Genomic DNA, 15,796 nt, shown 5'->3' with positions numbered 1-15,796 from the left:
TGAAGGTATGTAGTAGTAAAGGTTTAGTCTTGGTAACAGGGGTTCTGTGTGAGCTTCTTTTTACTGGCTCTGGTTTACTGGTTACAGATATTGCGGGCCCAATTTATCATAAATCTCCTCCCCGGAAGAAGGAAAACAAAACAATATAACAATATTTGCCCTGAAAATTGCAATTACAAAGAAAATTAAATACAATGGAGTTGTACAAGGGCAACAAAAAATGGGATGGGGTTAGGGCTAGGCAACCCTACTCTCTGTAGTCCCAAAGGTGACATTCCTAGAAAAAACAAAGGCATACAAGAGGGTGTGGGAGTATTTTCAACCAAAACCCTATAGGTTTGGTTTTTTTAATGTGGCATGAATGTGGTCCAGATGAGAGTAAAAGGGAAGAGATAGGCTAGTATGTTTGTGAGCAATTAAAGATGGATGTGTTTGTTCGGTACTATATTGATGTGATTAATTAACGTTGTTGTTGTTCCTCTAGGGACTGATCTGTCCGCGCAGTACCCGTCTCCCCAAGGAATGCCACAGACTCCGAAAACTGGGTTTTTCCCTACAAATCCTTGTATAGAGTGTATAGTTGTGTTGTTTGCGTGCATGTTGATTGATGTAAATTTCATTTTTTTTTTTTTGCAGTCTTCCATTATGTGTTGTATGGTACGGGGTGACAGTGTTATCTGATGGGATGCGCGAGCTTGTTCACAATGCAAGTCATCCAGCCTCTTCTTGGTAGCTTAGAAGTGATGGGTGGTGGCTGCTAAGCAGTCTGGCCAGGTGGACTCATGTCCTTTCGTGGGAGAGAGTGATTCAGAAGTGTGGGATTATCAGGGGGGTCTGGCATGCAGCATGACTGTGTGTTGTCTATTCAGTGTTCTGTTAAATGGAGCGGTCGCGTGATATGATGATGTATATGTTTCCGCGAGGTTGGGTATATTGGTGGTTGGGGTATGGTAGATAGAGAAATGATGAAGAGGGGAATATCTGTGTGTTCAAATACAGGTCTTAGGGTGTTGTTTTAATGTCTTTCTTGGTGGTCTGGGGTGTGGGTGTGTCAGCTATGTAGTGTAGTGTAGTAGGATATGTGATGTGTTTGTGGTGGCTGCGGCAAGTGTTTGTGTGCCTCTCATGTCGAGGTGGTCCTTGACTTTGAGGACTTTTGTTTCATGGTGTAAATGGTCTGTAGGTGTTGTATTTGTGCAGCCTGTAATTGTTTTTAGGGCTTTGTTTTGTATGATTTGAAGGGTGTTGTGGTGTGTCTCACTGAGATTAGGAGCCTATGCAGGACTCGCATAATTCATCACTGAGCGTATGCATTGTTTGTATATTGTTGTATTAGTTTCTTTGTTTTGTCCAAATGTTGTTCCAGTGATTGACTTAAGTGTGTTAAGTCTAGGTGTGCATTTGTTTTTTATGTTTGTGATGTGTTGTTTGAAAGACATGGATGTATCGTATGTTACACCAAGAATTTTCGATGTGTCTGTGTGTGGTATTGGAGTGTTGTTGATGTAGAGATGAGGTATGTATTTGTGTTCTTTTGTCCAGTTGGTGAGAAGTGTTGCTGTAGATTTGGTTGGAGCTATTTTGAGTCTGTTTGTGATGAACCATGTGTTGAGTGTATCAAGGTATGGCTGGATTATTTCTGCAGCTTTGTCTGTGTTACGATGTGTGTGTGTGATTGTTATGTCGTCTGCATAGGAAGAGATTAGTATTTCTGAGGTGTCTGGTGTGGGTAAGTCATGCATGTGTAGATTAAAGAGCGTGGGGGATAGAACAGAGCCCTGTGGTACTCCATTCTTAATGTTTCTGATGTGCGATGATTGGCCATTATATGACACATAAGCATTCCTACCTGCCAGATAATTGGCCAGCCATCTTTTGGTGTTATTGTGCATGTCTGTGTTATACATTTTATTTGTTAGGTTGTGGCGGGGGATAGCATCAAAAGCTTTACTAATGTCTAATGTTATAAGAAGTGTTCTGTGGTGGGGCCTATCTGAATTGATGCCATCTAAAATTCTTTGTGTGAGGTTTATCAGAAGTGTGTTTGTGGAGTGTAGAGGCCTAAAAACATGTGATTCAGCAAGGAGAATATGTGGTGTAACAAGTTGAAGTATGAGGCATTCAATGACTTTGGAGGGGGTGCAGAAGTGTGATTGGTCAATGCAATGTCGAGATTGTTGGGTCTTTATTGGGTTTTGCGATGGAGATTATTTCCCCACGTTTCCAGGTGTCAGGTATAGTGTTGTGTGAATAGCTGTAGTTTGCAATGTTTGTGAGTGCGTGTATACCTTGTGGTCCAATGTGTTTTAGGCGGATGTATGTATTATGTGTTTTGTCTGACTGTCTATGAAGGGTGTATAGTCTGAGTCTGTGGGAAAGTCTTTCTTACGTCGAATGGTGAGTCGGTTGTCAGGGTGAGAAGTGAAATGGCTTGTCTGTGCAAAATGATTTACGGGTGTGTTTGCTTGTTGTCTGTTTGAGGGTAAATTATCTGTTGTTGTGGTTATTGCTGCGTGAGAGCATGTTGTGTTACTGTTGGATTGTGTAATGCTGTTGAATGTTTTGTATACTTTGCTGGTGTTTGTTTTGTGATCAAGTGTATTGATAAAGTTTTGCCAATTTTGTGTTTTTTGTTTGTGTACTTTATTGGCAATCACAGTGTTTAGTGTTTGTATTTGGTCTGCTATGTTTTGAGGGATAGGTGTGGGGGTATTGTGTTTAAGTGTGTCACGTTGTCTGATGAGGCCTTGGATTTCTGGTGTGAAGTTGGGGTTGTGTGATTTTCTGTTGCCTCTAGGGATGTATCTCTTGTCTGCATTTTGTATGATTGTTTTAAAAGTGTGCACAGCATTGTTTATGTTTGTGATTGGTGTACTGTTAAGTGTTTTAAAATGTTGTTCTGTCTCTTCAGTAAAAGCTTCCCAGTTAGCTCTCGTTGTAATTGGTGTATGTGTGTCTGTGGCCAACTGGGGTGCATCTTGTTTTGGTGGTGATGATGATTGGAAGGTGGTCAGAAACAAGGGTTCCGACCACTCTCCATGATGTTGTTGGGGTTAGGCAGGGGGAGCAGGTGATATCAGGAGAGGAGGGAGTGTATAGGGCTTGGTGTGGGATATGTGTATGATTATGTGTTGTTCATGATAGTCAATGATGTAGGATAGTATATTTCTATTACTGTAGATATGTACGCGCAGTGTTTCCATTCACATTACTCCATGGCGAGTCTGTATGCTCTGCACCTGCGCGTGCTTCAGTTAGTCGGTACACGTGCGTTGTAGAGGGAAGCCCTTGTTCTCTACATGCCCAATCATTTGATTTCTCTACAATAAACCAAGGAATCACTGCATACGGCCTATCCTTATCCAGAGGATGTCCCACAAATGAGTCAAACTGAGTCTGTATATCAAGCCCTCTGTCTGTGTCAGGGTTGTTGACATACCAGGCCGACGACTTGGTGTTGAAGTCACCACCCATGATCAGGTTGGGGATTGAGGCTAGTTGGCTAAATTGAGGCCTGAAGGTGTTTGGAACTGTGGGGGATGATTGGGGGGAATGTACATGTTAACTATTGTCAGTGTTGATTTGTTGCCTGTGCAGATTCGAATGGATTGGATTTCTGTAGTGTTATCTGTGGTAGGGAGGAGAATTTTGGTTGTGGCGCTTGTGTCCACAAAACAGATGGAGTGGTGGATCAGGGTGATGCCGTCGGTCCGGTCTTGTCTGATGGTGGTGTAATTATGAAATGATGGTGTTTTGTGTGAGTGTCTTAGTTTTGTTTCCTGTATAATTGCAATGTGTATGTTGTGTTGTTTAAGAAAAGTGTTCGAGTTCATGTTTTTTTCGTGTTAATACCATCAATATTGTGTTGTAATATGTTGATGTTGCGTGTTCTGTATCTGTTGTATGTTGCTGTTTGGGGTTGAGGTTGGGGTGTTAATGGGGAAGGTATAGGATCTGGGTTAGAGGGGGGGGAAAGGAGATATTGGGGACAAATGAAGGGGATTACAGATTGGGGATAAGGTCAAATGGAAAATTGGAGTGGGTAAGGGTGCTGGCTATGGTTGAGGAGGTGGGAGTGGGGTTACTGGAAGGCAGGTAGAACATGTCCAAGTGTTTGTGTATTGGTTTGTGTCAGCAAGTGTTGTACAAGTGAGGTGGGCCCAGTTTTTGCACATATTGCACTGAACTGAGCCCTTTGTCTGTCTGCTTGTGGTAATGGGTTTAGAGCATGTTGGGCATGTGCATTTTGTGGTGGGCCCAGGATTGCTCTCTACATCTCCGGCTAAAAGTAGAAGAGGGGTGATCGCCAGAAAATCACCCCTCGGTGCAGAAAAAATGTAACATTGCATGTTGAGAAAAAGGATTGTGGTACTCCCCAAGGCAGTCGTAGCTCCTCTTGGGGATTGGTGCCACCTGCGTAGAGCCGGTGGCCAGGGCTGGTTGCCGCCGTTTGGCCCCCAACTCTTGGGGTTGGGTGGTGGTCCCATTACGTAGACGCTGCAGCTCCACGACCAGTGAAACTAAGTTGAAAGGGAGGGCTGAGTTTGACTTTAGGAGTGTAGCTGGGTGTCAGAAGTGAAGAGAGGATGAAGGAAAGAAGGGGTGGTTATACTAGTAAGTGAAGGGGGTAGGTAAATGTGTGGTGGAGTGGAAGGTTTCTTCAAGGTTAATGTGGATGAAGGTGAAACTGGGAAGGAAGATGTATTTACCCAGTTGTACTATACAGGAAGGGGAGCTATGCTTGTAGTGACCCGTCTTTGTATCTCACAACATCTAGTTTGTTCCTAAATTCTTGTATGGTTTTTGCACACACTACTGTTTCATCCAATTTGTTCCAGACATCAACCACTCTGTGTGGAAAACTTTTTTTTTTCCAGATCTCTTCTATAACTCTCCTTTTTGAGTTTCTTTTCATGTCTTCTTGTTTTTCTTCTATCCAACTTTAAAAAGTCTTCTCTGTCAAGGACTTCCCTGCCTTTCATGATTCCGTAAATAGCCAAAAATATTGTCTCTTTCTCTTCTTTGTTCCAGGGTTGGTAGTTCCAGTTTAGACACTCTTTGCTTGTATATCAATTTTGAAAGTGTTGGGGCCATCTTTGTCACTGTTCTTTGGATTCTTTCTATTTTCCTTATATTCTTTTCTGTACTGGGTGTCCATAGTGTTGCAGCATACTCCAATCTTGGTCTTCTCAGTGTGACTACCATTTTTTTTTTTTTTACCATTACCTCATCCAATTAAAAGCCACTTTTATTCATCTTGGAAAATTGTAGGTTTCTGCAATTATTTTGTTTATCTGCTTGTCTGAAGAGATGTCTCTGGTGATAATTACTCGTTGGTCCTTTTCAGAACTTTCTGTACTTCCTTTGCACATACTTTATATTGTCATGATTTCTTAATACTGAAGTTCACCTCTCACTTTTGACTTGATTTCCAGACCTTGTCCAGGCCTCTATGTAGCAATTCACAATTTTTTCCATAATTTTAGTAGTTTTGTGTCACCTGTAAAGAAGTTCATGTAATATTCATTACCTTCATCCATGTCATTCACATATATAGCAAACATTATCAGAGACAATACTGAACCCTGTGGGACTCCACCTATCATTTCTTCCCAGGTAAAGTTTTTATCTCTGAGCACCATTCTATATTTCTCCAATGCAAGAAATCTTCCACCCATTTCAATAATTTTCTGTGTACACCTCCTGTTTCGAGTTTTCTTAATAATTGTTTGTATGGTATTTTATCAAATGCCTTTTGTAAGTCCAGGAAAGCACAGTCTGCCCATCTGTCCCTTTCTTGCATTATATCTATTAACCTTGAATAGAAACAGATCAAACTTGTGGCACATGATCTTCCCTGTCTAAAACCAAATTGTTTTGGGTTTAGTATATTGTTCTTCTCCAGATGTTTAGTCTATCCACTTTTGATGACTTTTTCACAAATTTTAGCTATTGTACTTGTAAGGGAGACCGGTCTATAGTTTGTTGGGTCTTCCTTGTCTCCCCCTTTATATATTGGCATGATATTGGAATTTTTCCGGTCTTGCAGTACCTTTCCTTTGAGTGAGCAATCTATCATCTTATATATTTTGTCCATTAGTTCATCTAACCATTCTTTTAATATCCACTTGGCAATTCCATCTGGGCCATGTGATTTTCTGACATCAAGGTTCATTATTTCTTTCTGTGTCACAACTATTTCTTTTATTTTGTGAATACAGATTTGAAATGTTTGTTCATAATTTCAGCCATTTCTATATCTTCTGCATATTTCATATTCCCTTGACATAGTTTCATTATTTCCTGTTTATTCTTTAGTTTACCATTTATATATCTATAGAATAATTTAGGTTGATCTTTACATTAGTCTATTATGTCTTTCATAGTTTCTTTTTTCTTCCCTGTGTATTTTTACATATCCATTTCTTAGTTTGATATATATTTGCTACTTTCCCTTTTTCTTCTTTTTTTAATCTTTTCCAAGCTTTGCCTCTTTTATCTTTTGTCTCAATACATCTTTTGTTATACCAGCACTTAATGTACACTTTTCCCTGTTTTTGTTTTGGTACATATTTATCCACTCCTTCATTATAGATTTCTTTTAATATTGTCCATTTCTCTTCCACCTGTGTTTCTTCATTAAAGAAGTTTTCCCAATTTGCTCTTTGAAAGAATTTTCTGAGTTTCCCAAAATCCATTTTGTTATACATCAGTCTTCCTTTTCTGTTTTTCTCATTTTTTCCCAGGTATATTTTCTCTTTTTGTTCGAGCTTAAGTAGTATGTGGTCACTCTTCCCAATTTGTGTCTTGTATTCCATTTCATCCACAATTTCAGGCTCTGATGTAAATATTAAATCTAGTCTCAATGGTTCTTTGTTACTCCTATATCTGGTATTCTCTTTTACCTATTGAGTTGTTGTGTATCCGACCTAGATATGGATCAAAAGGTCTCCTGTCGGCATGCTCCGCCTTTGTAATCCTTTGTATTCATTGGTCATGTCCAGTAATATGTTTCCCCAAAGGTCCTCTCCACCCTTCACATATTTCTTTAACCTCTTCCATACGGTGCCGCATATGTAGGCGGCATGAGGAGCAAGTGGATATGCGAGGCTGCCATATCGACATCTTGATTATATTTATTGTAGTTGCCCCTGCATAGTAACATACTCTCTAAACTGTCTTCATCACATTTTCTATGGTTATCAAAATTCACGGGAGAAAGAGAGAATGATCGATATAAGCGGTGACTATTTTTTATGATGCGAATATTATGACGAAAACATTGTACATCTGGCAGCTCATGCTGCCCGCGAGATTTTGGCCCGGAGTGAAGTGGTTAAGAGTTAAATTCACCCATAATTACTCAATTTCCTCCTTTCAGTACTCCATTTAATGTATACCTTCTGTCCTCCAACATTATGAAATGGTCACTCTCTTTTCAAGAATATGTTTTCGGGGTCACATATGAGGCATCCGGAGGTAAAGGGGCGACATTGCCAATACCTGATTTTGAGTAAAACGCATTTAAAGTTGAACTATCAATACTGGACATTTCTCTTGACTTATTACCTCCATGTTTATACATATTTTACTTGTCTTGCCTATCCATATAAAAAAACGAAAAAACAATAATGTTGTGTTGGAAAAGAAAATCATAACACACCAAAATTTGCATACGCTAGTATGCAAAACAGTTATGAAAATAGGGAAACCCAAATATTTTTACATTTTTAAAAACTTCTTTGTTCACCATAAATCTCACTATGAACCAATTCATTGTAAACCTAAAAACAATTTTTTTTTTGTGAGTTTTTATAGATTGGCAATTTTAACTGGTTAATCATAATCGATGATGTCGTCATCCGGGTTGTCCTCTTACTCCTTGGTGATGGCAACGTCATCTTCCAACAAGGACTCTTGTCCCCTACGAAGGTCATTGTAGAAATCCTTAACTCCTTCCATACGGTGCCGCACACGTAGGCGTCATGAGGAGCAAGTGGATTCGCGACGCTGCCATATCGGCGTCTTGATTATATTTATTGTAGTCGCCCCTGTGTTTTTACATTCTCCCAAATGCGCCCTGAATCCCATTCTCTGTGGTTTTCAAAATTCGCGGGTGAAAGAGAGAACGATCGATATAAGCGGTGACTATATTTTATGATGCGAATATTATTACGACACGTCATACGGCTGGCATTGGCTGCTGCCCGCGAGATTTAAGTCCCGTACTGAAGTGGTTAAATGATGGGTGAACATAGTGACTTAGATCCATCACATCTTTAAACTTCCCCTTAGTCAGCTTGATTGGCTTCTTATACAGTTGCTGAAGAGGTACAACAAGTAGGAAAAACTTTTGAGCATCATACTCGCTCTGCTTCCCCTTTTGCAGCTTCACAAAGGTGGACTCACAAGTCCCATAACCATTCTTGATTTTGAAGCCACCTGTGTAGAGCCGGTGGCCAGGGCTGGTTGCCGCTGTTTGGCCCCCAACTCTTGGGGTTGGAGGGTGGTCCCACAATCTAAAAAATAAAATATATAACACAGACATGCACAATAACACCAAAAGATGGCTGGCCAATTATCTGGCAGGCTTCATTGCTAGGACGGTAACGAATAGAGGTGCAGAGGTAATTATTAAACTCTATCTAGCGATAGTTAGACCCATCCTTGACTATGCGGTACAGTTTTGGTCTCCGTCCTACAAAATGGACATAAATTCACTAGAATCAGTACAGAGAAGAATGACCAAAATGATACATGGACTTGGAAATTTGCCTTACGAAGAGAGGCTTAGGCACCTAAATTTACACTCTCTGGAAAGACGCAGTGTGCGGGGTGATCTAATAGAAGTGTTCAAGTGGATCAAAGGCTATAACAAGGGTGAAGCAAACAAGGTCATCATAATAAAACAACAGGGCAGGACTCGCAGTAATGGGTATAAACTGGACAAATTTAGATTTAAAAAGGAAATAGGCAAGAATTGGTTTACTAATAGGGTGGTTGATGAATGGAATAAACTTAGTAACCATGTAGTAAGCGATTAGACAACTTTATGGATGGGGGATGACAGGTGGTGATGGATGCAGAGCTGCCTAGTGTAGGCCTTATGGTCTCTTGCAGTCTCCTTTATTGTTATGTTCTTATGTTCAGGTAGGAATGCTTATGTGTCATATAATGCCCAATCATTGCACATCAGAAAAATTATGAATGGAGTACCACAGGGCTCTGTTCTATCCCCCACGCTCTTTAATCTACACATGCATGACTTACCCACACCAGACACCTCAGAAATACTAATCTCTTCCTACGCAGACAACATAACAATCACATGCACACATCGTAACACAGACAGAGCTGCAGAAATAATCCAGCCATACCTTGATACACTCAACACAGGGTTCATCACAAACAGACTCAAAATAGCTCCAACCAAATCTACAGCAACACTTCTCACCAATTGGACAAAAGAACACAAATACATACCTCATCTCTACATCAACAACACTCTAATACCACACACAAGCACATTGAAAATTCTTGGTGTAACATACGATACATCCATGTCTTTCAAACAACACATCACAAACATAAAAAACAAATGCACACCTAGACTTAACACACTTAAGTCAATCACTGGAACAACATTTGGACAAAACAAAGAAACTAATACAACAATATACAAACAATGCATACGCTCAGTGATGAATTATGCGAGTCCTGCATGGGCTCCTAATCTCAGTGAAACACACCACAACACCCTTCAAATCATACAAAACAAAGCCCTAAAAACAATTAAAGGCTGCACAAATACAACACCTACAGACCATTTACACCATGAAACAAAAGTCCTCAAAGTCAAGAACCACCTCGACATGAGAGGCACACAAACACTTGCCGCAACCACCACAAACACATCACATCCGCTACACTACATAGCAGAACGCCCACCCACACCAAGAAACATTAAAACAACACCCAAAGACCTGTATTACACACATATATTCTCTTCTCTTCCTCCACAACTACCAAATACCAGCATCCGGAAACATATTCATAATCATATCACTCACCGCTCCATTAACACACTGAAAGACAACACATTGCTGCATGCCAGACCCCCTGATATCCACCCTTCTGAATCCTCTCTCCCAAGAAAGGACAGAGTCCACCTGGCCAGACTGCAGTGCAGCCACCACCCAGCACTTCTAAGCTACCAGAAGAGGCTGGATGACTGCATTGTGAACAGCTGCCCAGGATGTAACACTTCACCCCATACCATACAACACATAATGGAAGACTGCATTATACACAATCATGTATGCAAACAACACAACATACACTCTATAAAGGATTTGTGGGAAAACCCAGTTTCGGCTGTGGCATTCCTTGGGGAGACGGGACTGCTCGGATAGACAGTCTAGGGAACGACAACGACAACGACAACAACAACAACAAACATCTTGGCATCTTTGAAGCCAGACCCTTGCACCCTGGCTTTAATTACATGCGTCTGTTGTGCACCAAAGTCAAAAAAGTTTTCTTGTGTCATCTTGACACAATATATTGCTTGGTCAGTATGTGGAAATCATAGAAAATGGATTTCTTGATAATTTTCTAGGGCTAACTCCAAATTGTTGATTTGGCGATGTCAACCCTTTACCACCGGATGCCTCATATATCACCAAAATTTTCTACATTTCATGTCACTATTTATAACTTTTATCATAATCAATTCCACATTATCATTTTCTTCAGTGATCTTTGTCACATTAAGGCCTTCTTAGTCAAAAACATGACTCCACCCTGTTTTTCCTCTCTATTTTATATCCAGTATTTTTGTCCAACATTATTTGGTGGTAGTGGACCTTTTAATTTGTTACTTTTATTTTTTTCCTCCTTGTTTTCTGTTTCCTACATTTCCTTGTGTATATATATATATATATCCAAAAACAGCTATCCTCACACCTTTTGGTTTATTTGAGTATGTGTGCAACACTTTAGCCTCACAAACTCTGCTTAAACTTTCCAGAGATTCATGGACATTGATCACATGCTCATTGCCAGTCCTGACAAAGCCACATACCAAGACCATCTGAAATATGTCTTTACTGGACTACAAGACTACAGCATCCACATTAATCTCAACATAGAATTTGGTATCACATCCACTGACTTCCTGGGACACACTGTCACAATTTCAAGCATCAGCCTAGTCTTGTCCCATTGTGATGCCATCCAAAACTTCCCAAAGCCCACAACTCAGTGACAACTCAAACAATTCTTAGATATGTTAAATTTCTATAACCATTTCATTCCAGACTATGCTGAACTTCTCAAGCCACTGTACTCTATGATCAAGCTATGCAAGAGAGGATGTTCCATCACACTCATTTGGAACTCTGAAACTGATGCAGCTTTCATAGCAGCCAAAGCAGCACTCAAGCACACCATTCCCCTTATGCCATCATTTCCATCTCGACAGATGCCTCAGACACAAATGTCTGTCCAGTTCTACAGCAGTACATCAATGATGCTTGGAAGCATACTGCTTTCTTCTAAAAGAAACTCAACAATGTTGAGAAGAAATACAGCACCTTTGACAAAGAAGTTCTAGCCATTTACAAGGTTGTAAACAGATTCAGGTATTTTATTGAAGGACAACAATTCCACATACAATGATCACAAACCAATCACAACTACATTCATCCAATATAAAACAACCTACACTCCTAGACAACTATGACAAAAAAAAATTATTTCACTGTTCATGACTGACATCCACTATCTCTGAGGCGAAGATTGCAGTAGTGTCATTTAAACTCGTTACTAAAAACACGAAACAAATGAACAACGCTTTCGGATGTAGAGAGCGCGCGGACGACAGCCCGGCGTTAGCAGAACGGATCAGTCAGTCGAGCACAGTACAGTCAGTTGCTAGAAGCACTCCAGTTGGGTAGCACTCACCGACTAGAACGGGTCGGTAGCAGTATATCGCCAACCAAAATAACTTATACTTAACTACTTTAACTTTGACACATAAGACGCCGGTAAGACAATCCGGAGACAGGTACGTAAGACATTGTTGACGATTATGAGTAAACAGACTTACACTTTTGCATACTGGCTTTCCGCGATTGCTCCTACCGGCCCCTACCTCTTCTATGGGACCTGTGCCTACCGTAAGTAATTGGTACCTATCGTTAAAATGTTTCCTAATCCTATTCATTATATGCGGGTACGATCCTGCATATAAATTGGCGACGAGGACGGGATTGATACCCTAAGTAGGAAACTTCGTGCTGGTACCTTAGACTTAGTATAGTTAGCGTATCCTATGTTTGGAAGATTGCTATAGGTTAGCTAGTGGGATTTTGTGGGCAAGCTAGGCTATTCTAAAACCGCATATATCTATCTTACCTGTGCTAATATTTTGTTTACATTTATTGCGAATTTACAATTGCGTTTTATTGTAACCTTTTGTATTGCTAGGCTATTTCTATTATTCATCGCAATTGCTATTAGGCCTATTTGTACATACTTATGCTATTGTTCAGTGTATTTTTTGTGATGTGGTAATTTTGCAGTTTTCTAAGGTTAGGTGTGACTATAGCCTAATCTATGTTGAGGTTAGTTTTCTTGTTTTCTCTTGTTTGGTGAAGTTCTTTGCTAAGTTCTTGGCTAACCATGGCTAATAGGATTGGTTCAATTGAACCGTACAATGAGTCGGAGGATGATTTTGATTCATATATCAGTAGAATTAAAATGTATTTTGTTGCTAATGATGTGGTTGACGCAAAGAAGGTGGCTGCATTCTTCACGTTGGCGGGACCTAAAATCTTTGGATTGGCTAGGGATTTGCTCTCTCCTGCAAAACCGGAAGAGAGTACTTTAGATAAAGTTCTTGATACGCTTAGGACACACTACAAACCTACGCCTGTTCTTATCTATGAACGCTATAAATTCTATTCTCGTGTCCATAAAGGATTTTGTAGCTGCGTTGAAAGCTCTTGCCCACACTTGTGAGTTTGGGACAACGTTATCTCAGATGCTACGTGATAGATTTGTAATGGGTCTTGCTAGTGATAAAATTCAGCAAGTATTGTTGACTGAGTCTGATTTAACCTTTGAGAAAGCTGTTAGTATGGCTACAGCTAGGGAGACGGCATCGAAGGATGTTCAAGCTATGGCTAGTGGCTCAGTTCATTATGTACCTAGTAAGCAGCCGGGTCCTAAGAAGACTTCCACCTCAAATTCTAATTCTAGTACAGTTTCTAAGAGCTATCCTTATAGTAAGACAAAATCCACTAATGTTTCCAGTGCTAGAAATATGTCTAATGTTCCTAAGACTCCTTGTTCAGGGTGTGGTAAGTTGCATTGGAAGCGTGATTGTCCTTTCAAGAATGCTTCATGTCATTTGTGTAAACAGAAGGGGCACCTTAAGAAGATGTTACACATCGAAGTCTAAGACTACTCCGTCGAAGAGTAACGCAAACTTTACTGACTGTAACGAGTTGCCCACGGAGTCCTCAGTTGATTCCAGTTATGAATATATATATACTATTTCAGAGAATGTAAGTGACAAGCCTATCATGGTGGATGTCACCCTAGATTCAGTACGTGTTCCTATGGAGATGGACACAGGTGCTACTTGTTCTTTAATGCCTCGTGGTCAGTATGAGGGTTTTTGGCCTGTGGAATCAGAATGTCCTCCACTAAATGCATCTCTTACAGTGGTGAATGTGTATGGAGGTACACCTCTAAAGGTATTGGGAGACATAACTGTCTCTGCTAAACTTGAAGATGGTTCCTCAGTAGATGCGACAAAGTTGGTTGTAGTCGAAGGGAAAGGTCCATGTTTAATGGGTAGAGTTCTCATGAGGAGGCTAGGCCTGTTAAAGGATGCTAATAAACTCTCAGCTGGTTCTGCTATTGCTACGTCTATGTTGCATGATTTTCCTGACCTCTTTTCAGAGGGGTTAGGTTGCTATAAGGAACGTTAGTTCACTATAGAGGTTGATCAGTCAGTCCCACCAAAGTTTTGTAAAGCACGTACTGTTCCGTACACACTCAGAGCTAAGATTGATCAGGAGATTGACAGACTCCTTGAAGAAGGTATTATCTCTCCGGTGACTAATAGTTCTTGGGCCACACCGGTAGTTCCAGTAGTGAAGACTAATGGTAAGATTCGGTTGTGTGGAGACTATAAACTTACTGTAAATCGAGCTGCTAGACTCGACACTTACCCTATTCCGACTCTTGATGATTTAATCAGTGGATTAAGTGGAGGTAAAGTTTTCTCAAAGTTGGACATGTCTCAGGCATATGCTCAACTATGCCTTGACAAGGATTCTAAGAAGTACACTGTAATTAACACACATCGTGGTCTTTTCCGATATAATAGGTTGAGTTTTGGGATTTCTGCAGCTCCTGGAATTTTCCAACAGACGATGGAGCAACTCCTGAAAGATTTACCGGGGATGTTCGTGTATCTCGATGATATTCTAATCACCGGGGCTAGTGAGGTTGAGCACCGAGAACGACTAAGAACAGTCCTAGCAACCCTTCAATCGGCTGGGTTGAGATTGAGCATTGAGAAGAGTACTTTAGGTGTTCCATGTGTAACATATTTGGGTTACAAGATAGATAAGGAAGGAATACATCCTTCTAAGGATAAAGTTCAGGCTATTGCAGATGCACCTGCACCTACTAATGTTTCTCAATTGAGATCCTTTCTAGGGCTACTAAACTTCTACCAAAGGTTTATACCTCAAGCTTCCTCTAAGTTGGCACCTTTAGATAACTTACTAAAAGCTAAAACTCCATGGGTCTGGGGTAAGGAACAAGAATCTGCATTCTCCGCATGTAAGGAGACTCTTTTGAAATCAAAAGCGCTGGTACATTTTGATCCAAAACAACCGTTAGTAGTTGTAGCTGATAGCAGCTCATATGGTATAGGAGCTGTACTATGTCATCTAATTGATGGTGAGGAGAGACCTATCTGTTTTGCCTCTCGCACGCTAACGTCTTCAGAGCGAAACTATGCTCAGCTAGAGAAAGAGGCACTAGCTACTGTCTATGCTTTGCGCAAATTTCACAATTATTTGTGGGGTCAGAATAATTTTGATGTTATTACTGATCATAAACCCTTGTTAGGAATCTTTTCACCTAATAAAATTATTCCTCCTATGTCTTCAGGACGAATCCAATGTTGGTCATTGCTACTCCAAGCTTATAAGTTTACATTACGTCATTGGTCGGGTGCACTCCTTGGTACCGCTGACGCACTTAGTCGTCTTCCTTTGATGTCTACTACAGATTCCACTTCAGTGCCTGCTGATTGGACTAACTTAATACATTTTCTAGAATCTTCACCCATAGGTAGTGGAGATATCAAAGAACATATTTGGAAAGACTCTATCGAAGGTCATGCGCTTTTGTGAATTAGGTTGGCCTTCTAATACTAAGACTTTGAATAGTTTGGAATTTACTCCTTTTATCAGAAGAAGGGATGAACTTTCTATCCAAGATGGTTGTGTTTTGTGGGGTTCTCATGTGGTTGTTCCTCCAAAATTGAGAACTAGGCTAATGGAAGAACTTCACATGGGTCACTCAGGCTCATCACGCATGAAGGAACTTGCCCGTAGCTATGTGTGGTGGCCAAATTTGGATAAGGATTTAGAAGAATTGACAAATTCTTGTCAAGAGTGTTTAGCTCTCAGAACTATGCCTTCTAAGGCAGAGCTACACCCTTGGGAATGGCCTGATTGCCCATGGCATCGTCTTCACGGTGACTATG

The 15,796-nt window shown here is 40.5% G+C and overlaps 1 protein-coding gene across 9 annotated transcripts in view; it reads right to left on the bottom strand.

Annotated features, from left to right (window-relative positions):
• Window positions 1-4,708: 4,708 nt before the first annotated feature.
• LOC143019932 (E2F-associated phosphoprotein-like) overlaps window positions 4,709-15,796 on the bottom strand; it is a 204,844-nt gene continuing 193,756 nt past the window's right edge. Inside the window, exon 8 of one of the 9 annotated variants that reach the window (XM_076176411.1) lies at window positions 4,709-8,519. In XM_076176411.1, the coding sequence (XP_076032526.1) occupies window positions 8,183-8,519 (337 nt within the window). In that variant the 3' untranslated portion in view covers window positions 4,709-8,182. The remainder of the gene's footprint in view (window positions 8,520-15,796) is intronic. The other 8 variants (XM_076176047.1, XM_076176130.1, XM_076176357.1 and 5 more) reach the window with 8 other exon arrangements.

This window comes from Oratosquilla oratoria, chromosome 1 (genome assembly GCF_046742065.1).
Source record: "Oratosquilla oratoria isolate Oo_2021 chromosome 1, ASM4674206v1, whole genome shotgun sequence".
NCBI classification, from domain to species: domain Eukaryota; kingdom Metazoa; phylum Arthropoda; class Malacostraca; order Stomatopoda; family Squillidae; genus Oratosquilla; species Oratosquilla oratoria.
The sequence above is the reverse complement of the archived record's forward strand: the minus strand, read 5'-3'. Positions and strand labels throughout refer to the sequence as shown.